Source organism: Branchiostoma floridae, chromosome 2, assembly GCF_000003815.2.
Source record: "Branchiostoma floridae strain S238N-H82 chromosome 2, Bfl_VNyyK, whole genome shotgun sequence".
NCBI lineage: Eukaryota > Metazoa > Chordata > Leptocardii > Amphioxiformes > Branchiostomatidae > Branchiostoma > Branchiostoma floridae.
The window spans coordinates 2,250,383-2,274,528 of record NC_049980.1 but is presented as its reverse complement, the minus strand read 5'-3'; the positions used below and the strand labels follow the sequence as shown (position 1 = coordinate 2,274,528).

The 24,146-nt window shown below is 41.2% G+C and overlaps 1 protein-coding gene across 4 annotated transcripts in view; it reads left to right on the top strand.

Annotated features, from left to right (window-relative positions):
• LOC118403421 (PDZ domain-containing protein 2-like) overlaps positions 1-24,146 on the top strand; it is a 68,972-nt gene that overhangs the window by 3,929 nt on the left and 40,897 nt on the right. For 3 of the 4 annotated variants that reach the window (XM_035802154.1, XM_035802149.1, XM_035802135.1), the window contains 6 exons: positions 2,865-3,415; positions 11,542-12,277; positions 18,623-18,759; positions 20,901-21,033; positions 21,795-22,226; positions 22,799-23,018. In XM_035802154.1, coding sequence (XP_035658047.1) covers positions 2,925-3,415; positions 11,542-12,277; positions 18,623-18,759; positions 20,901-21,033; positions 21,795-22,226; positions 22,799-23,018 — 2,149 coding nt within the window. In that variant the 5' untranslated portion in view covers positions 2,865-2,924. The remainder of the gene's footprint in view (positions 1-2,864; positions 3,416-11,541; positions 12,278-18,622; positions 18,760-20,900; positions 21,034-21,794; positions 22,227-22,798; positions 23,019-24,146) is intronic. The other variant, XM_035802141.1, reaches the window with a different exon arrangement.

Here is a 24,146-nt window from a genome sequence, read left to right as displayed (position 1 = left end):
CTGACATTTACTACATGCCTTTGTTTGCGCTGATCAGATTTATGCAAAGCCCTCGAGTAACCTCCGCACTCGACCTTTGTGTTGGAGACATTGACGTAGGAAATTGCAAGGTTGGAGCAAAATTATTCAATGCGGTGTAACTTACCATGATAGCAAACTTTCAGTACTGAGATGAGACTGTTAGTTATTGACAGTCACATTTCAGGGATGTCAGCTTACTTCCTTTACTGCTACTGACGACTACAGAAGCCTGGTTTCCTATGAGTAGTTGTTACTGATCTGTTACTGTCTTGACAGTACTGAAATGATACAGGCGACTATCGACATGCTAGACAGATTCCATCTCTTACTGTCAGCTCCTGCGCAATGTATCGGTGATCTTGCAGCTTAAGTAGGTACTGTCAATACTTTCACTTATGTGTGCATTGCACTTCTTTTTCTTTAATTGTCAGTATGTTGCAGTAGTCTTCATTTGCTTTAATTGTGTTATATTATGGGAGAGTACAGGAAATGAGGTGTTTGTTAGATGATTACTCCTGCTACAATAAACACTGCTATTGAGTGAAAGTTGATAGAGACAGATTAAAGCACCTGTGCTATGGGATGAGCACATGATGGCTGAAATAACATTGAATTTCTGTCCAATATTGCAGTGGGTTAGAAATGCATAAACCAACACATACCTGTGAGTGCCTCATCGACTTTCATTTCTTTTTACCATTTTTAGATTCTGATCTGTGCTTGCCAAACTAATTTTACCCAAGACATGAAAGTAATTCCCCAAAACGTAAGCTGGTAATCTGTTTGAATTACTCTGTCTTTCAGAATAGGATTAAATCAGCTGTATTCATAACTTCACAAGCTGCACAAGCTCTGTCAGTTGTGCTGCATCAAGGATGTCTCCAGCTTTACATTTTTGTCTACCTGTTTGTTTGTTTGACAGGCTGCTATGTTTTCCTCACTTTTCAATTCTCTTCCCTCGTAACAAAATCTTCCGATAATCACACCACAAAATGTCAAATTCATCTCAATCAAAAGCTTCCACAAATTTCAGCCGTGCTGTAAACCTCCCCTTAGCTTGTTATGTAGTGTTTACAGTGTTCCCATCTCAACCTAATCAGTCTCAGCCACACAAAATACATACTAGGTTAGTAGCAGGGTCAGGGGTAGACAGATGGCCACTTTACAAAGCCATTAAGGAGATTAATTCAGCATATCCTCTTCTCTAGTGTTGTTACTGTGCTGGAACGCATTGACTTGTCTCACTTCACTACCTTCCTCAGTGGGGGAATGATAGTTCAAGCACATGGCTAGAAATAGTTTTTTTCTGCATTAGTGTACGAAGTAACGAAATACACTTGCCCCCGTATCACCCTGCTGGAAAAGTGTATATTATGTAATATATGTAAAACTGAAACTGATAACAAACCATCATCACACAGGAGGTAAAGATGAGCACTTTAAAAGTGAATAGAAATCTTCATTATATAAGGTCATACAGTCAAGTGTATGAGTGACCTCTGTTATATAAGGATCACCTGGCCAATTTGACCACTTTTTTGGTGGTCCCTTAGATAATTTCCCCATTGATTGACACAAGCATTAAGATCCTGGCTGTAGTGGCTATAACACTGTCTCTATTGGTCCCCTGAGTTGGTTGAGCTGGTTTGACTGTATAAAGCTGACAGTGTGTCAACCCCATCAAGACTCAAATTAGGCCCAATCTAGACAGTCAGTTTTACCCGACATCTGCGAAGATGCTGTGAGGGATCTAGACCGTAGGGGGCTGGACAACCATGGATTGCAGTCATAACACATTTTCAAAATGGCGGGAGAATGGTCAGCATTTCTGATCATGACATTTCAGATTATGTTCTCTCTGTATGTCACTAGCATGTTTTTGAATATGACAATATCAGGAATCACGATACTGGCCAACTATGTCAACTATGATCAACCATGCTTTCGTCCTAGCTGCCCTCATCATGGCAGAGGTGGCGAGCCACTCCGCCCCTTGATCTCGCATCATGCAAAGAGTCCCGCATCCGTTTGGGAGCTACACAACTTGTCCTTGACACACTGAGCAAAGCAGAGTAGTACCACTGTACAGTAGTAGTAGCACTAATGTCACAAACTGATGGAGCTATTGCTAGTAGCCTAATGAAATGAGCCCGCGTTATATGCTAATGAGCCCTCCCAAAGTCTACACGTGCGTGGAAGTTTTGGGGACCCCTGCTAATCTATCGGGGACCCTGCTAAGCTATCGGGTGATTACTACGGACCTTTCAGGAGAAATTTTGCCGACATCTTGACGGCGTTATCTGCAGTTCAATCTAGATGCTGAAGAAAGCTGTCGGCGACAAGCTATCGGCTCGCAGATATCGGGAAAAACTGTGTCTAGATTGTGCCTAACGGCTGCTGATCAGTCTGAGAGGTCGCAGGTCATTCCTTCATGACCAGAAGTAGCATTGGAGTCATGTGGGTTAGAAACAGGCTTGCCACATTTGTCCCAGTAGGAATTGAGATGGAAATGTGTTGTGACACGGTCCATATATATTACAGCCAGGTTCAATACACTGGCATCCCAGATCAGATTTAAGCAGAGTGAACATAGTTATTGATCAGAGCAATATATTTCTTCTTAACCCGTGATATTTCAGGTTGCCATGATTTTCACCTACAAATTGGTAATATTGCCTGGAATAACATTTTGTTACGTATCATATTGTATCCTTGGCACTCAGTGTATCAGTATTGATATATAAACTAGGTATTCATAGTTTAGATACATCAAGCGTGGTACAGTACCATAGATGAGGTGCCGGTGAAATGTGACCCTCCTGTGTTATTTTGTGTTTCTTCAGCAGGTGTTCCTGCATGCAACACAGTGAGCCTGCGCCGCAGCGTGCCACAATCCGTTCGCCATGCCGATTACGGAACAGAACGCCGATCAGTTCCTGCAGACTCTTGTCGTGTCCCCGCCGGCGGGAGACTTGGAAGGCGACACGCAGCACGCCGTGGAGATTCTCAAAACGTACCTCACTTCCATCTCACCCAGGCAGAAGAAGGTGAAACCGGTCAAAAAGTCAGGGAAAGGAGGCGTGCCAGAGATTTCCGGGCCGATCACCTCGGCGAGTCTGTTGGTCGATGATAAAGACCATCAGGATGTCAAAGTTTTCACCTTTAGAAACTGTCCCAGCCTGGAGAAGTTCGGGATAACTCTAACCAATGTTCCCGCGCAGGATGGAGGGATGAAACAGAAGAAGTCTTCGGGAAAGAAGGTTTTAGGAAATATTCAGGTTGCCACGGTAACAAGAGATGGACACGCAGCTCAGGACAAGAGACTGAAGGTTGGGGATGAAGTCTTAGAGGTCAACGGACATCTTATGGTCAAAGTGTCTCAGGAGAAGGCCAGGTAAGGAAGCTTTATTGTACAGATTGTTTTCTTTTTCAGTGAGCACATAGTACCAAGGAAAGGAGGTCAAAGAAACAAGACAGTTTCTCTTTGACAAGGGTCCGCATGGGGGGGAGGGGGGTCCTGACAACGCTTTACACTAAGTTCAGGATGGTTGACTACGCTTTAATTTAAATTCACGAGGCTGCCAATGCTTTATGCTTCATCCCACTATGAATTATGTAAAATAAAATAGCTTTCCTACGAATTACGGGAAATTGAAAAGGCCTGCCTACGCCTAACGGAGAAGAGAATGCAGACCCTCTTTGACCTCCTTGCCAGTAGGTTAAGTTTTTGCTTAGAAATGCAAAATGATTTTTTTTTAATATTCAGAAAACGAACCTGCCATACCTGGTTTCTATTGCACTGTTAAAGGTGAGACATATTGTCATGATAATAATGGGCCATAAACCAGGAGTTGTCTGCACCTGTAAGAAGTGGGAGGTGATTTAGATCAAGAAGAATCTGTAATCAGGTGGGTCTATAGCACTTCTCAACCTTTAGCACACGGAAGCCCAGCAGTTTGACAGAAGGGATAAGGTTAGTCAGTTGTTAGTGAAGAATCACTTGATGATTGGGAAATGGGAAATGGGAACTGGCTTCTTATAATACCATAAATGCCATAGATAGTTATCTTTTTTATTCTCTGCACTGTTTATTCTGACCAAGGAGCTTTTATCAGGATACAGTGAAAGGAGATGGCTTGCTACAGTATACATGTGACTGACAGTTCCCTTAGTTTTGTTGAAGGTTTAGGCTTAGTTTGGAGCTACATAAATTTTGGCATTTTCCATGCAGAGGTTTCGGTCTAGGCTATGAGCATCAAAATTAATGTACAAATTATTCAAGCTGGTCAACAATAAACTAAACTAATAGTAGCTACTGACAAGTAAGTATGATGTGGGAAGGGACAAGCAGGTGTTTTAGATAATGGCTGTTTGTTCATACAAAGTACAATACAGGGTTGACATGGCCTGTTAACAACTTGTTTGTGACCATAGGTGATCGAAAACAAAAAAAGGTACCGTACATGTAGTTTAAAATGCACAATTTTCATTTCTTTGTATATGTTTGCTGTATGTAAATTGTCTTCAGTTGTCCACATTATGGTCCACCTTCCTGGGTAACTGTAAAATGCATTTCAGTTTGTGGAGATTTGATTTCGCGGTAGCGGGAAAAAGGACTTTTCACTGTGGTTTTAAGTTCGCGGTTGCACCATGCACTGTAGTCTCTTACTGCCATGGAAAAATGTTTGCGGTGGTTTTAAGTTCTAGTGAGAGGGGCTACCGCAAAAAACGTGAACATTAAACCACTGCGAGAGTTTCTGCATTTATAGTAACCTGAACTTTTGGAAGGTACAGTGGTTGAGTTATCGTAGCGACAAGGAGGTTTGACATGTTGCATTTGTTTGAATCTGAATCATCTACCATGAACTTTTTACCTGTTGAGGTAATCATGGGTTAGATATTAATTACTATCATGTTTGAAATTAAGTGGTTTATGACAGCACAACAAACTGTACAGGACAGGTGGTTGAGTTTGGTCCAAAAAAAACTCAAGTGTCTCCAGGAGTAGATTGTCCATTATATATAGCCTAGGATTAACTTCATAATAATAATAGTCATCAAACCTGATGGCTGTGTATTTGTTACTTTGTTTATACCCCTGTTGAGTCCCTGTTTCTGTACTTATATAACATCATCATCATCATCGGTCAACGTGCTAACCTCAAGCTAAACCATACACAGGGCTCGAAATACCTTTTTTTCTGCATACCTGCACTAGTGCAGGTAGAATTTGTCAATTTTCAATGTTACCTGGACCAGTGCAGGTATGCAGAAAAAAGGATTTCACTCAGAATTTAGGAAGCATGGATCATACTAAAACTATTCAGAAACCATTGCTAGTCAATGAAGCTAGTAAAAATCCACATACCCCTACATCATAGTACATGTAATATGAAACCCAGTAATGGACTAGTGCAGGTTAGGTGTGTAGACATCAGAAATACCTGCACAGTTCCAATTTTACCTGCACTAACCTGCATATGCAGGTGGTATTTCGAGCCCTGATGCAGTACTGCTGTACCAATCACAGCTGTAAACCACATGTTGCCTCCCCAGTCCTGGCCTGTCCTGGCATGGTTAATCACCCATGTAATCACAGGCTCTGGGGGTCTGGCCTGGCCTGACATTACAAATGTAGCATGTAATGACAGAGTGGGTGTCCCCCTGGGGAGGGACAATAGCAGGGGAGGAGCTCTAATTAGCTGTGATGTCAGGAACATGTGGCAGCTAGACAGGCCTGACATACCTGCATCTGTATTATGTATTGTGTCTATGGGAGAGCGTAGCAGTTAAGTTGCATATTGAAATTGTTTACGTAGTAACTGTGGAATCTGGAGCCGAATCTTTTTGGCAGGGTGACTGCCCGCTCGAGCAAGTCGAGTTGTTGTTGTTTACTCCATTGCTCGAGCGGGCAATCTATACCTGTACGTTGGAAGGAAGGTGTTCTAGAACTGACAGAAGATGACCTATGCCCGTATTTTTGGACCAATGGGAACCCTGGAAAAAGCGGGTAGTATATGGGATGCTAATGACCTGGGTAATGGAGAAAATGGAGCCTTCTGATTGGTCCATGCCGCCTGGCTATATGATAATATTGGTTGACTTATCAAACATGAAAAGCAAGGGGTATGTACCTAATAATTATATCCAAGCATTGTTTGAAATTGTCTTATGAAGTCAGGAACCACAAAATGTATTATTTTGCTGATGTTTGATTATTCTCAAACGCCATCACTATTTTGTCACTTAATTGGTCCCTTACAATTACTGGTAACGTCTCCGGTCCTAATCCCGACCTATGTTCTACACGAACGCACACTTGTTTTGTAAATGTGTATTTGACACTATACCCTTGTGAGTTGAGCTTTCATCTTGTACTGTACATCTAACTGTGATTAAAGCTTGACAGGCGTGTTTTTCTCAAGTGATGTGCTTTGCGTCGGAGCATTACATCTCGCGGGAGCTACAGATGTTTTTGGTTCATTTGCATGTGGAACGTTCCATTGCAAAAATGTGTGCCCTAATCCCGAACTATGCAACTACAGTGTGATTTCTGGACATAGTCAATCATTTAAAACACCGAAACTACAATTGAAATACTTGATAACTATATTTCTGTCGAAAACAGCGCTCAGTCTTTTCATTCCGCCAACCGGTGCGGCGCGATTTAATCCAAAATGATATCGACGCTGTGTTGTTGTTTACATGGTGGTGGTCACATGACTTCGAATCACGTGATTGATAAAAATGGCAGACTCGAAGATGCGTGAAAAATCGCACGTCGTGTTAGCTCCGATTATAAAGCAAGAAAGACACTATCATGACATAGGTGTAGCTTGTTGTAAAATTTAACTATCAATGTTTATACATGTGGCATCATGCAGGGATGCTAGGTATTCTACACTGAATAATTCTGCCGTGTTGAAGGCCATGTTCGTAAGCTGTTCGCTCGTCAACTCCCGCCAGAGCGGTAAAAATTCAAGCAAATTTTCAAGCGTTGGTTGTTGGTGCCCCAACGACCCACATAGAGGTCAAGGGATAGGTGAGGGGAGGTGAGGTTGTTGGTGCTTTCGAACTTTTTTACCCTGTTTTTACCCTGTGGTATTCAAGAAAGTAACTTAGTCAACTGTCACGGCCCATATCATGAATGGGCACTGATGCGTATCGCAGCACTGCTCGTTTTTCCAACTAGTTCGGGATTAGGCAAGGGTCGGAATTAGGACCGGAGACGTTACATGTACATTGACAAGTTGTCAGAAAATGATATTATTTCCTACCAATATCTACTGTAACTATAACTTTGAAATTCTAAAACTGCAGTCATATGAACATTCTACTCTAACCTTGAGATAACTTACAGCCACAGTCAAGGTCAAATAACTTCTATCAGAGCCATGCATTAGTCGTAAAGTTCCGATATGTGCCTATAACCACGGTAACACAGGTGCAGTTTTATTGCTGAATTGACCTTGGCTGCTCCTCCCAGAGGGCTAGTGTCAAGGTCATTACTGTCACAGTGGCTATTTTTGTAAACCACAAATTTAGAACAATTGATTATTGGACCAATGCTGTGATAATGGTGTGGGTGTGACCTCATCCCTCAGGACAGAGCTCCTATGTACAATGGAAGCCAGTTAATTGCATAATGCACACTTCTGTAAACTGCATTGGATCCCCAAATCTCAAACCGGTACAGCTGGATAACTTTGCACTATTGCACAAGCCGGATAACTGTAACATGACTGCAAGGAGGATAACCTCCTTGATGACTGTAACTCTAAAATGGCCGGCTATCAGAGAGGCCAGCAATCAGCGACCCAGTACAAAAAGAAATGGCCAGCAAAAGCCATAGAGAGCCTGCTATGGAGGCTACTGGCAAATAGGCTGTGCAATTAAACGGCTTCTACGGTACTACTACTACTGTGTTTAGGCATGTATTTGTCTCTGAAAGAGGAGGTGAACCATTGGAAAAATGCCACATAAACACTGAAAATAACATCTGCTTGGAGATTTGATATCAAGTACAGTAGAAGCCAGTTAATTGCACAACGGATTAATGCACACTTCTGTTAACTGCACGGAATCCCAAAATCCAAAACCGGTGCGGTCCAGCTAGATAACTTTGCATTATTGCACCAGCCGGATAATTGCACCAAATTCACTGGCAAATAGGCCGTGCAATTAAGCGGCTTCTACTGTACCAAATATATAATGCGCACTGTTCAGTACAAACTAGGTGTGTTATGAGACGATTTACAATATAAAATACAAACTATGAAAATGTTTTTTCATGTTGAACATGCCATCCTTAATTTAAACAGTCTACTCGATATAAGTGGAAGTTAATGTTTAGAACTAGATTTGGCATGTACAGGTACATTGTACATTTTGTACATATCACAGTTGGTACCAGATTTATGTCACCTACAACAAGTATCAAGGCCACAGCATATTGCAAATGTAAATTTCTGCTTATTCAGTTATTGGTCTAAATAAACACTACTGAACTTTGGATTATGCAGGTAAGGCCTCACCACTTTATTTCCTTGGTTCTCTGATATTTTGAAATACATAATAACTGTCATATTTCTCAAGATGTCGAGATGAAAACAGGTGACTTTGTGTAAAACTTAAATTGCAGTAACTGTCTTGTCCTATCTCATCATCATGATCTCATCTTGTCACACTGGTTGCTGGGATACCCATGACTCTCACCTCCCCTCTCCCCAGACTCTGTCCTTCATAGCTCTGGATAGCTCTTCAAAATTGCAGTGTTACATCCTTGTACAGTTGATGTATGTATTTTGTGCATAGTGCCCCACTATTGCATGGTAATGGAAATTTGTCCATAGAAGAACATTACATCAACATTGTCCATCCGGTCCAAAACTCAAGGACTGGAGATGAATTTCTGTGGCTGGATTGTCAGTATCAGTCTGTGGACATCAGAGCCACCCTGTCTGATGGATGCACACTCCCATCAGTACAGAGTAAAGTGTCACACAAATAATAACTGTGTCAGAATAGAGGTGACAGGCTGTCAATCCTCAAGGGCCAGAGAGCTGAAATCCTGGTATTAAATTCCCTTTGGCCTGGCTGGTAGAGGGGAGAAGTGGGGGTATTTATGATCAATCATGTGCAGGTCAGGTCGTCATACAAAATACACATTCACTGGGCTGTTAAACTGGGGAGCCAGAAGGGGGAAGTTTCTGAATTCCTTTTTAAAAGTTCACTAGTACTAACTCATATTTATTTCATAGCTACAAGTTCCTGGAGGCTTTAATCTAACATGGAAATTCAGCAAGTCAGAGTAAAATACAAAATGGGAATACTAAGGACAAAATCACAGATTATGCATCTGGAACTAACTCTAAGGATTTGAAGGCATTTATTATTATTATATAATAAGTAGTTCTATCATAAGATAAATAAGAGATTTTGTTGATCCATTAAGAAAGGAATCATAATTATTTTTTTTGTAAAGTGACTTTGCTGTAAGATCATTTAGTATTGAATGACAAGATTAGAACATGAAGTTAGTTTTATTGGGAAATTGCTTTCAATATGACAAGGACTACTAAATTCCACTACCAGAAATTAAGTATACTGAGCTTGAGGAATAATCTCATGACCCAATAACTGTAATTGTAATTTTGAAAGATCCCATCTTGCATGAGCTTACAGAGTAGAGTGATAAAACAGCTGCCACATTAGATGATTTTACAGAAAGCTGAACTAACAAGACTTTGCACCCCTGCCTGAAACTCAACCAATGCCACGACCCTATGAAACATTTCTGTGTCGAGCTGTGCTTTCAGGCTGCCCTCCGTGTCCGTTGTGCACCAGTTACGATGAAAAGCGAGGCATGCTGCTTGGATGGCTGGATTTCACAGGCTTTTCAAACCCCTTGGTCGGCCCTCCGCATGTCCTGCAACAAAAGACCCCTGTAATAGTAGTACTGCCTGAAATTGGGCCACTTCTCTACACCAATCACTTCTGATTACCTGGAACTATTGCGATATTTGACACACATTCTGTAAATGTTTTCAATTCATTCTGTTTTACCTGGTGATTGAGCCTGGTGATTGATTCACTTTGCTGTGAAAATTCTGGGTGTTTTTTCTGTCGGTGTCTGTCATAGTACTTGATGCTTAAGAATTTGAAGTTGGAATTTGTGTTCATCAATATTTTTAATACTCCAGCTGTGTGCACGTGTGCCAAGCCAACATCAAGTTCCGGGTTCCACAGGTAACTCTGGACAAGAGAACACTGACTGTCATGTGTTCAAAACATGACATAATTTGTATCAGCAGTTTTTCGGTACTTTCTATGATAACTGCTGGGAATTCGTGCATTTTCTTAACCTTGCTGATCTCTGTGACCACATCGTCACAATCTTTAGTGTTACAATTCTTGGATGTCAGAAACAATGTAAAAATATCAAGCAAGTGTCCCTGTTCCAATTTCTCAAGAGCTCCGTTCAAATTACTAATTAAGTAGGACTTTGCAATTAGGTTATTCTGATATTCTACTTTATTCTATGTGGTGCACCCAAAACTAATTACATTATATTTGTGCAGGAGGATGAGTGACTGAGTGAGTGTTGCGCCAAGCATCATAATAGAACATCCATTTACCATTGCCAATCTCTTTTTCATAGGTATGTGCTTAGGAGCAACTTCTAATATTAACCTGATTAATCAACCTGATCATCTGAGCTTCAAACACAAATGCACTGCACATCATTAGTGCAACCACAAGGGAAAAATATTGGCAATAAGTTCACTAAAGGTGGCGCAATAAGTTGCAAAATAGTCGAGCCCAGTGCTTTAGTTGTTAGCACCTTACCTGACAATATAAGTGAGTGTGGGGAATGTCACATTAGAGCGGATTACAAATCTGATTTTAATCCTCCCAACACTGTTATCTTAAGAATCACAACGCGGACTGCAGACAGAGAGTCAATGAAATATTTGTGGTGAGGGGCGAGGCAGGAGTGTGGGGTCACAGGTCAAACTGACAGTCACTTTACCTGACTGTAAATCATTGTGTAATGGATTCAAAGAGCATTTCAAAATACATACAGTTATTCATGTGGAAACTGATAGTAAAATTATATAATATTTTTGCATAACTATGTAAACAAAATTAGCTAAACACACAAGATGGCATAGGAATGTAGCTAGGGTACAGTGTGTAAACAGCAGATATTAGAAGGAGTCTGTTATTGTTACAAGCAAAATAAGTCGCTGTTTCTGGCTCAAAATAGCAAAAATATTTAACTTCCTATTTCCCTTATTCAGTAGTTGCACCAGTTAGACTAGGACACCAGAGTGTGAAGGGGAATGTAACAGTTTTGTTGCAAATGTTTGTTGAAGTAAATGCTATCTTGACCTTAATTTTTTTTTAAATTAAACATGAATTTATGATAATTCAAATGTCTAAAGATATAAACGTGTAATGGTCATCTTAGTTTTTAGTTTCATCAATGATAAAAATATTTGCTGTTGTTGCCTGCAGGTGGATCATTGACAGTGCACTGAAGAGCGGTAAGATGGTGATGGCCATCCTGCGCAAGGTGAAGCGGCGTGCACCCCTGCCGCCGGCTCCGGCCCACCCTGCCCCCCTCCCCCCTGGCAAGGTCACTGCTCCACATCCCCTGGGCAACTCCCGGGTCATGTCCCAGTCCCAGGAAGTCTTGTCGGTGTCTAAGATGTCAGGTAAGAAGCTCAGGAAGGCGTCTTCACAAGAAGAACTGTCTCTAGGGTCAAAGTCTTCACTTCAAGATGATCCCAATTCAAGATATGACCCTGCAAAAGAACTGTCCGACAAACTGGACCGACTCATAGCAAGCACCAGCCAACCCCGGCTGGAACACGGGAAGAGCGGTGGGGTACCCCCGTTACCACGCCAACCCGTCTCAGCAGCAACACCCCGGCCCCAGTCCATGCCGCCTGACATCATGTCCCAGCATGCACTTGGCAATGACATCGCCATGATTGACAGGCCTCAGTCTGTCCTGGTGCATGACCTGCAGGATGTCCCAGAATGCACCAGTCCCAGGGATGCTGTCCTTCAGCGTGTGGCATCAGCGGAGAGCCTGGACGACATCTCAGACGTTGAGATGTCCGAGTACCATCCCAGCATGCACCTGGGCAGTGAGCAGCAGGGAGTGACAGACGAGACGATGGAAAAGATGGCAGCGATGGTCGGTCAGCGGTACGGGCGGAAACTCACACCCAGAGGACTCCGACGGGTGGGTCTCCTGTTTGTTTGTATATATGTGTTTGTTTGTTTGGTCAATGGTACAGTAAAAACTCAAGCCTAAGAGACTCCTTAAGGTTAAGATAACTTAGGAAACAGTAATTTGGACTAAAAGAGATACCTAAAAGCAGGTTATTTGGAGGTCTGATTCCTGTTGAACTAATTCATGGTGAAGCTTCCCTACTGTTACAGTATATGTAGCAAAGGCTACTCCGATGTACATTTGAAGGGTATCAGTATTTTTTCGACTATGGGCATAAAACACCATCATGGTTCACCCCACTAAAGGATGACTTCTTTATTTTTCATTTTCCAACCTTTAATGTTTAGAAGAACACAATCCCCAGTATTGCCCTGCTCCAGCCCAGGTACTGTGGGTTATGACTGACTAACAGGAGGGCTCCTGTAACAGCTGGAAGTATATGTACAGACCCAAGAATGCTGCAAGCTGATTGGCTGACAGTAATCGTGTTTGATGATGCTCCAGCCAGGCATGCAGGAGCCAGATGGTTCGGGAGAAGTTTTGTTTATCAGAAATGTTTCGTGTTTCTTATGATTCATTCTCCTTCATTATGAACCTGGATGTTTTTATAAGACGACACAAATGATTTGGCGGCAAGCCTAGAAAATGTTTTTGTTGGTAGGTAGGTTGGTTGGTTGGTTGGTACCATGGCTTTAAGAACTGTTGTAGACAGGTTGTAGATAAAATTGGTTGCAATATGTTTGTGTCATCCATGACCCTTACACAAAAGAACCATTGATGTGAGCTTAAGTCTGATCCAATTTGATTTTTGGTTCCTGGATTTTTATGATTAATACTACTGACTGACTGACTGACTGCTGAACTGAAAAATTAACATGAATTGAAACACATCTCACCTTATCCGAATGTTTTTTAAACTTTTTCAACATCTCACCTTACCTCACCAAGTCCCATCCTCATCTGGAGGGTCGGGACCTTGGTTGCCTCTCTTAGCACCAACTTCCTCCAGCCTTCCCTTTTCCATCTAACATCTATTATCATAATACCGGTACGTTTACGACGATTTCTCTAGCCATACTGATTTGACAAATTGTCAACGCATCATTTTCTCCAGTTACATGTTGCTGTTATAGGTTACCCTTGCCACTTCTTCTGTGTAACTTTTCTGCCACTCTTGTCCTGCTAAAAGCGTAATATTGTAATTGTAACACGCCGCGGAATTACACGGCGAACGGGCGCGTGGTTGGGAGGGGGTAAAAAATACCGGTAGGAAGAAACACGGCACAATTAACTGCCGCTATGTACATTTATACATCCTCTGATGTTCCTTCCTTTTCTGTCAGTAAATGCATAAAACATAAACCTGCATGAGCATACAAAATGTCATGAGAAAACGGACGTATACTGTCAAGAATTTTCATTTAACTTCTGTCCGTCACAACCGCTATGACGTAACACTTCACTACTAGCGTAGATATAAAAATGGCGGGAAAATGGCTGCGTACGTTCAACTTTGCCCATTCAGTCGTAGATCCGGGCTATTATGCAACGGTTCTTCACACTTTTACATGAGTTGTAGGTCACCAACAGAAATTCAAGATTGTAATTGAATCATGTTCGTCTTGTGCCGTGAGCATGTGTAATTATGATCTATAAATTTGGCAATGAATGTGACAGTGTGTTCGTCCCACGACGAGCTGCCTACCCCGAAAAAGATACTGAAAACTTTTGGCCTTGTTGCCTTCGAATGCATTGTTATCGATGCTTTGTAAATGATGTATTGGACACCTAGATGTCTGAAGTGTGCACAGCTCAGAAATAACTATTGTTGAATGTGTAGATCTCTTTAAGTTCCAGTATTTTTAATCTACCGGTATAAGTCTTACTACCGGTATTATGCCAATGCATGTTACTCCATGTGAAACATCTGTACCATGCATGGTGTACAAAGGGAGTCATTATAGCAAGCTTTCCTTCCAACTATCAGCTCTTGATGAATTTTGCTTTGTGTGAAATATAGATCTAAAGAAGCATTTATCTAAATTGGTATGGCCTACTACATGTAGTATATTAAGTGAGCTGGGTATTAGTGCTTGAATTTCTGCAATATTTTTTGTGATCTGTAGGTCAAAACAACAATTGATACGAGCATAGTAAGGAAAGACCAGGTTGATATTCTGAATTATTTCTTTACACTCTTTCTTTTCAATTTCAATTATTTATTCAATTTACTTTTTTGTTTTGTTGGGTTTGTGCAATTTTGTCTTATCCCAGTACCAAATGATTAGTGATGTTGTCCAGAGTACTGTGTTGGCCTGGCCAAATGAAGCTTCAACTGTGCAACATAAAGTGGAATAATCATTAACGAGTCTTGGGTTCGTTACGTGTACTAAGACTCTGTCAATTTTTGATACCACTTAATTGGCAATGGGAATCAGATCTGTATTAAGATTAATGTACTGTGCACTGCCTCGTATCAGTTCAAAATTAATGTCTTCTGTCATCCGAACAGTTTTAAACAGTTCTCAGCTGCAGGCAGTATTGTCCCAGGGAGTTCTAAAATGTAAAAGTGAAAGGCGAATTATATTATATTTAATTTGTAAACTTTCAAATGGATGGGAGAACCACAAAATCCCTCAGTTCTCAAACATTTCAAAATTCCTTGTGAGTTCAATATGAAAGCAGAGGGCTGGGACGAACGCTTGCTTTGGATCTGACCTAAGGGTATATTATAATTCACTTCTTGAAACTGTGCTTGCACCAAGGCATAAACTTGGCACTTTAAGAATACTTTAAATGCATTTAAGCTTGGCAGGGATTTAATATCATGGAAAATGGAATATTTGTAGTGATTATGGGTTCGCAGTAGAACAATACACATTTACTAGACTAAGTAAGTACTGTAGTCACATAATGCAATGGAAAGATGTTTGTGGTAAAGCGGCCACTGCAAAAACTGCAAACATAAAACCACCACAAACATTTCTGCATGACTGTACAGTATTGGTTTTTATAGATTACTTGAGCGTTATCTTTTTCATATCTGAAAGACAACAAATTGAATTTTTGTGGCCTAAGAGTGTGAGATCTACTATGCTTGAGTGCCATCATTGTTACTAATATCGGAGCCAATATAAATCTTAACATGTTGAAGATTGATGAAAATTTGGGGCAAATTTTGCCAAAAAGTCAATTTAGATTGATTTTAGAGACTCAATAACGTTGTCATTTGATGACCTTTCACTGTCATTTTGTTAAATTTTGTCTTGGAAATAAAGCAAGGAAGGCAATATAAGAAATCTATACAGATATGCAAGGCTTCAAAAGGTTACCTAATTTGATTAATTGCTTCTTTGTGAAATCTCCATCCCTTGACTCTTGTTAAGAGGATGATGGATTGATAGTTTATTACAAGGGGTGACATAGGTATGCACCGCAGGCTTGGATGGGGTATGATAAATGTATGACGTTCAGAAGTCAGGGATCGAAATACTTTTTTCTGCATACCTGCACTGGTGCAGGTAACATTAAAAATTACCTGCACCAGACAAATTTTACCTGCACCACTCGGAGTTTAGGAAGTATGAATCATACTAGAATTGTTTAGGCCTAGGAACCATTGCTTTTTTCTTTAAATTTTATACTTCAAGTAATAGGTGGTAACAGTCAATGCGGCTAAAAACAATCCGTATACATCTAAATCAAAGTAAATTTATGTATAAAACCCAGTACATGCACCAGTGCAGGTTACGTGCAGGTAGACACCAGAAATACCTGCACAGCTCAAATTTTACCTGCACTAACCTGCATATTCAGGTGGTATTTCGAGCCCTGGAAGTAGACTATATTTAAGAAAGATAAAACTTAAAGGAATGGTACAAGGAATGGTAAATATTCATTTGCATTTTGAAGAAATTTACATATTAAACCTATCAATATGTACAATGTAGTGTCAGGACTAGTTATTTTGAATGATGTATGGATCTATTTGTATTGACTCATCATCAGACCTATGTACATCCTGTTATATCTCACAGCCCTTTGCACATGTCCAGAGTGATTTGTAGCCGACAGTAGTACAATAACTAATCTAAATGCAAATTCCCAAACCAATTGGGCCAGGCCTTTATACCCAACATTTCAGACTGACATTTTTCTGTAGTCCCATTGAGTTTTGTTGAGAAATCAATATAGAGCTCAGCTGGAATGTTGGTGATGAGAGTCTGGCTGGGATTGTTTGTGCTGAGAAGCATCCAGTGCTGGGGTTCCACAGGGGCATCGTTAAGGTGTCATTAGTGCAGACTTCAAGTCTGGCAAGTTGTCACTATAAGCCTTAGGACAGATGGGTGCCTGTAAGAGTAAGAAGGTACGTGTGAAGTTAATAAGGTAAACAACAACTTTGACTACCCCGACTGTAAAAGGAGTCAGGCACTATGCAAAATTCATCCATTACATCTTCAAGTGTTTCTTCTCCCTTGCAACCATAGACTGAATATTAAGTATACTTAAGTTACCCAAGAAGGAAGTTATTGAATTGATGTTAACAGGTACCATGTGACCTTCGTATCATATGGATATGTCATAAGAAGAAATCATACATTGTCTAAATACAAGGACAAACTGCTGCTGTAACAGAAGACAATTATTTGAATTATTATAGAATAAGTACAAACTGAAGTTTAGGGTCAGGGTTAGGGTTAGGCTCAAGGTCAGGGTTGAGGGTTAGGGGGTGGAAGATACAATGTAGCAACCAAAATTGCCCCACTGACTGCTGTGAGGTATAATTGACTGGCAGAGTACATGTACCACCAGATGTAGAAGTGGAACCATTTGTGGTCATACATTAGAAGCCAGTTAATTGCACGTCGGATAAACTCGCACTCCGGTCAATTGTACGGAATCCCCAAATCCCAAACCAGCTCCTATTCACTTCATTGTTAGTGACTTCACTTATCTGCGCAATGAAAAGTCACCAATGCATTGCACAAGAATTTGTTAAACATTGTCCACAAATTGAATTACAAAATAGAAAGACTGATAAAAAGAACTAAAAAAACGTTAAAAAAGCAGCCCCAGCCTGACCCATAATCATTGACATGTCACAGTACACTGTAACATATACAGTATGCGGTCCAACTTTGTAGCTTTGCATTGTTGCAAAGGCCGGATATTGCACAAAAAGCGCTGGCAAATTGGGTGTGCAATTAAACGGTTTCAGGTAGTCTACTGTACTGCCCTTCTGGCTGATCAGCTGTGGGATTGATGGAAGCATGGGTGGATGGTTGGACATGGACTGGCATCCTTATTGTCACTGAGGGTTAGGCCCCTTCTGGCAGTGTTTATGTTGCTTACAGAAGTGTGCCAGTTGTGTTTATGTCTAATTGCTGAAGTGTGCCATCGTTATTCTTAGGAATCCCTCAGGCACTCTGCTGTCAGCTTTGTTTACAGAAGAATGTATATGTGCCTCTCAAAGGGGTAATTAACTCTTACTTAGAAGCCTCTGTATTAAAGACTATAAATTGCAGTGGAAGCCCACAATTCGTTTTCTTTTATTACCATCAATTGTATTTCTTTTGTTTATCTTATTGTGTCTATCAATTTGTATACCAAACAAGAGTCCATAGGACACAAACCTCCATAAAATAATTGGCTAACTGTTGCTTGTGTGTTATCCTCTTTACCAGGAAGGACAATCCCTTTGAAACCTGTTACCATTAATTACGTCCAGGTACCTACATTATATTTATTGTAATACTAGGCAACTAACTTAAAGGCAGCTGGCTAACCTCTGCTTGGAGAGTAGATAATGAGCTGCAGACTTCAGACTATGATGATGATTATCCAGACTGTACAACCTGCGACCAATAGCTGTTTTGCTTTCTGGACCACACTACATTCAAGATGGGGGTGTCATTCTTTAATTTCGAATCACCAGAAAGTACCATGGTGCCCCAAATAACTGCAACATTGCAATATCAATAATGATAATACAAATAGGTCAAAATACACAGGTTCAAATACAAAGTTAACATAGCTACATCCAAAAGATCTTGAGATATCGGTGCAGATCAACACACAAAAAAACAACATTACGACTGTCAAAATATCCTTGTAGGAGCAGAACCTCCTTCCCGGAGGTACTGTACATACAATGGTAGCCTCCAGTATATCATAATATCATTCCTTTCCTAGCCTAGAGAACCTCGGCCATCATTAAAAATTGCAAATCAGTGCTCCTCAAAAAATAAAGGCAAAGGAGTCTAATAGCATATTGTTCCATTTGTTAAAAAAAGCCTAATTACCAATTGGCTGTTTGCAATGCTATATTGATAGTTGTTGTTGTTTTGCTCACAGAAACGACATGTTGTGAAGATGCATCTGCTGAAGGAGCAGGGGGGTCTGGGGGTGCAGATTGCAGGGGGAAAGGGGTCAAAAAAGGGTGACATCGGAATCTTTGTCACAAATGTGGAGAAGGGAGGAGCTGCACAAAGGTGAGAGACACACGGCTGTCTGTCTGTCTGTATATGTGTGTCTGTCTGTGTATTGTGAGATTGTGTGGCGTAGCAGCAGTAAATTGGAATCCTGCCGTGTCACCGACACTTGTGCCCTTGGGAAAGGCACTTTACATGGCTTTCCTACATGTAGCTTAACTCAGGTGAAAATGATACCTGACTTCGGCAAGGGCCGTCCCTCGGATAGAACATTAAATGGAGGTCCTGTATTTGGGCAGAGCCATACCCCACGCAAATTAAAGAACCCCCAAGCGTGCGATGGTGCGGTGTGCGATGGTGCAAATCCTTTCGTCTAGAATTGGTGGTTCTCTTCAAATCACCCAGACTCCAGGAAGAATATCCGTCACTATTAAATGGAGATCTGTATCAAACCAAACCATATGTGTCTGTTGTTCTTTTAATTACATTTTATAATACCTGTGTTCCTGTCTGTGTGTGTTTCCGTCTGTCTGTCCGTCCATTCCTGACTGAGGAAGCACTGCCATACATGTACATACATACAAAATGTACATGATGCTATCTTTTCTGTGGGCCTGAATTGGAACATCCTTGTTCCCTATGTTATCATAAGTATTACATCTTAATGGAAAAAACAAAGTTTTTGCATCTAAGTATATTGTCTGCACTGTTGACAGAGGAACAGCATATTGGTCCCATTAAAGGCCTTGTAGCCAGGTAGACTGGCTGTTTGCCCAATCATGTGCTTACTTTGCCATAAGATATCATCACACTTGGGCTCTGCACCAGTTTATAGCAATGCGATGCCAGGAATTACACACCCGTCATCAATCAATAAGAATTTGGGGCTGCAGGGGTCGCTAATAAAGCGGAGTATTGATCACTCCGTGCTACTTGTTGGTAACTCGTCAAGTCTGTCTGTGTCTTTGGAAGGATCTTGGCCACTTCAGGTTATGAGGGACTCCCAGCTCTCCCAGTCCTAATGTGGCCAATTTGGTGCAAAGTTGGTAACTTTGTGGCACTAAGAAGTCCATGAAGTCACATTGAGGGAAGGAATTTGAATAACTTCGTCCAATATCTATCCTACCAGTAGTGTCTGTAGTCTGTGGATACATACTAATTAGAGGGATCTACCGACTCTTTTCAGAAGTTACATTGATGTGACAGCTTTATTGCGTACACTGGGATCCGTGCCATCTTCACATTGTTCCCACACAGTCTCCATGAGTCACATATACAGATTGTCACAGCTATTATGCTTCAAGTAACTGGTTAACTGCCCGTGAAAACCTGCACCCAAGAAGTGAAATTGAGGTTAAATGAAAAGAAGGATTTTGAATAACAAGCACCAGCGTATGTAATATACCAATACCATTGTCTGCAGAAGATACAGACCAATTCCACAACCATCCCTTTTTAGAGGTGACAACACTACTTCTCAAACTGGAACCTGTGCCATCTCCACACATCTCACAGTCTTCTTACCTGTGGGGTTTGCATGAATTTTTTTCCCGAGACTGTAAGCAGCCGTTTTGATTCCAATATAGTTTATTAAGTTAGAGCATAATTGTTGCATTCTACATAAAGTGTATTTGGTGTCTAAATTTATCATAAAGCAAAGCCAGCCTGCCAAATAATACAGATTTCTTCTTCTTCAGTTCAGTCATTTATCAGGTGACACTATGAGTTCTTCTTCTTAACTTCGGAGAAGTAATGGCCCTGGTAGCCACCTTCCGACCTCAAGCATGCCCAATAATAATTCTAAGTCCATTAACCACACCGCAGTTCTCTCCATGAAGATAATACATTGTAGTCTCCCCCCATCTCCTCACATGACTCCCTTCTCTTGCAGTCTTTGTGTCAACCATGTACAATGTAGTATCATCATTTTTTGTGCCCAGACAGGTTGTCTTGATGATACTGCTGACATTGGCACCAGTCAATACTTACATGTTCAACGTACAAGATGTACACACTACTGTAGATGCATTTAAGTTTGCAGGTGTTTAAGTTCAGGGTGAAGCGGCCACCGTAAAAAAACGTGATTATTTAACCACCGTGAAAAATTTCTGCATTTACAGTACTGCCTTACTGTCACATCACATCTGAAGGGACAAACACCCTTTGTTTCTTGACTAAACTACGGTTACCCCTCCCCCCAGGGACGGGCGTCTCCACCGTGGGGATGAGATCCTGATGGTGAACGGGCGCAGTCTGATTGGCCTGTCGCATCAGGAGGCGGTGGACCTGCTCAAGTCTACGGGCAGCCTGGTACAGCTCGTCATCGCTACCAAGGTGGGAACATTTCTCAGCATGCTTCTTCTTCTTTACTGCAAGGTTTAGCCATCACTGATGTGGGCCACTATAGCCAGCCACCCTCCCAGCTGTACCTCCAGTATGCTTTATTGTGTTATCATCGTTTAAAACCAGTCCTGAAAAATTTTACTTATTAAACTTTTAAAGGCAGGTAGTCTGGAATAGATCACTGCCAAGGTAGGAAATCCGACTAAAATGATTAGTTGTTCTCAATCAACTATGAAACAAATACATGAAATGTTGGGCATGATAGCCATCATCACCAATGTTAGGTAATTTAGATACAACGATATATCTAACACCATGAAAAGAATCATATAGGATATAAGCACAACGTCTCACACCAAAGAAGACAAAACAACCAACATATACCAGACCGACGTCACAGACTATGTTACCTACGGTCACTTGTTTCTCTTAAACTCAAAAGCTGAATAATTGCTGCCATGGATGGACCATCTATTATGCTGCATGGTGATTTGGGGTGAAAATACTGTAAAGGCAGAAATGTTCGCGGTGGATTAATGTTCGCGGTTTTCGCGGTAACCACTTAACCGTGAACTTAAAACCACCGCGAATATTTTTCTATAATGGTATTAGACTGCAGTCTATGGTGTTACCGCGAACTTAAAACCACCGCGAAAAGTCCTTTTTCCCGCTACCGCAAAATTAAATCCCCGCGAACTTAAATGCATTTACAGTTACTGTATTAGAAAAATGTTTTCTGTTTTCCTTCACAGCATGCTCCAAAGGACAAGAGCAAGAGGAAGTACTCCCCAGATATTTCCCAGTTTCCCTTGACAACCATATCACTGCCAGCCTATCAGCAAACAGAGGGCCATAGTGCCGTGGACACAAGCTCTGAAAAGTCGCATGATCAGGACTTGTCCCCAGGACACACAGCAGCAACACAAGACAGTCCTGGCACCATGGAACGTCTGTCACATGACCAGTTCTCATCCCCAGAGTACCCAGCCGCAGGAGATGTTTTGTGTGACCTGGACACAAGCCCTCTTGGTGAGACATCACATGACCAGAACTCTTCCCCGGAACACCCAGCGGCACGCGGGATGCGGCAAAGTTGGAGCCTGGAGGGCATCAAAGATTTCACAGAGACGGGCAAGGTCGACCGGAGGTTATCACTACAAGAGGTCAAACTCAAGCGGGGCACGGTATAAGTTTGAACTACATTATAACACTTTTCCTTGATCTACATAGTACAACACCTGTGTACCTGCATGCAACATTATCTGTTGTAATATTTTCACTTAACACAGTTGAACAATTATATAATGCTATAGAATCACTTTTACTGTGATTGTTTTAAGGTCTGATGATGCACTCTGAGTGAGTATGATATCTGTAAAGCTATAGATTAGAACATGTTGCTCTCAAACAGCTCTATTGACCAAACTTACAGCAAACAAATTTCAGTTTAGCTACTAAATTAACAATTTAACTGAACTTTGTTAAAGATACAATGTACGAATAAGCCTAGTCGATGATATTGATTTCCAATCATTCCACATATAGATTTAGGAGTCATACACATGTATCAAGAACCCCAACAACTCTTCATGATAATTATCTTCAATACATTCAATAATCTGATCAGATCATGATAAAAGCATGAATGCAGAGATCAATATCAACTCTGCCAGTGTTACAATTAGACCAGTAATATTCAGCTGTATTGCTATGGGTTAGCTTACATGTAGTTCTCCCATCCTCTTCTGATGTTCAGGATTATGTGAAGACGCGACGCTCACAGAGCTCGGCCATGTTGGAACGGCGCCACTCACCTCCCATCGTCACGACGATATCGCTGCTGAAGGGGGTGGGGGGCAAGGGCCTGGGGTTCAGTATTGTGGGGGGTGAGGACTCCGCACGCGGCAGCATGGGCATCTTCATCAAAACCATCTTCCCTGGGGGCGCAGCCGCCAAGGATGGACGACTCAAGGAAGGTTTGTGTGTGTGTGTGTGTTTGAAGTACTGATCAGAAGTACAATACAGAAATTAGTGACACTTTACTGAGGATTGTACTAGGCATTTCTTTGAATTCAATGTTCTCAACAGTATATTAAAAAATTGATTTTTTCCTGAAAAATTTGCAAAAAGCTTTCATACCGCTCTCTGCTGTGATGTAGTGTTTGGTATTTTTCGCACAATGAGTTTCCCATGGTCAAAGTTCTCAGTCGCCGTACTAAACACACTTCAACTGCTGAACAAGCTAAGTGTGAACAATGGGAGACTTTGCACCTCCAGTTTGCCCTTGTTGATCTGAGAGGTACAGAAATAGCCTGTTTGCACTGTTCGGTAACGTTTGAATTGGGGTGTAACATGAACCACATGACTGGGTTTGAAAGACTGAGCAATTTACTTTCAGAGTACAAATCTTGTGACTGAATGTCTTATCTATACATGCAGAGACACTTTTTTCAGTGATATGACGGAGTCTTTGTCTACTTGAGACATATTCTTTATATGAAAAAGAATTTCAAAGTCTATCAACTTTTAAGGTAATGGGAAAATCTTATCAGTAATCCAAAGGTGAGGCTGACATCACGATGATGCAATAGTGCTGGCTCTTGGACATGACACAGTGACAATAGGAGGGAGACCTTGCCAATTATATAGAGTCATTTCTATTGTTATTCACCAAATCAAATAGTAACAGTTTGTCATTGCACTGAGCTGGGTGAATGTAAGGCATCAAGGTCCACCTCAATTGATAATGACAAATCTGAAGAAGAACGATTACCATGTATACTGGGTATTAAAGTTACTAATACCGATCTATTGAAAATTAGATAAGGCTAATATGAACACTCAGATTTGATACACCAGTTTTCCCAATCTGAGGTGACTTGAGAAGTAACTTTGATATCAGAGTATCTTACAAATTGTAATTCTGCTGAAATGTAGGCTGGATGTCCATTTTAGCCAGGGAACTAAATTCAGCACCAGTCCTGACTGCACCATTGCAACAGAAGGGCATTCTGCAGTTATGCTGATCTCTTGTTCAACATAACGTCTTAAGTGGCTCTAAGACAGCGGTGTCCTGACCTCGCTAGGGCAATCCCAGTGGAATT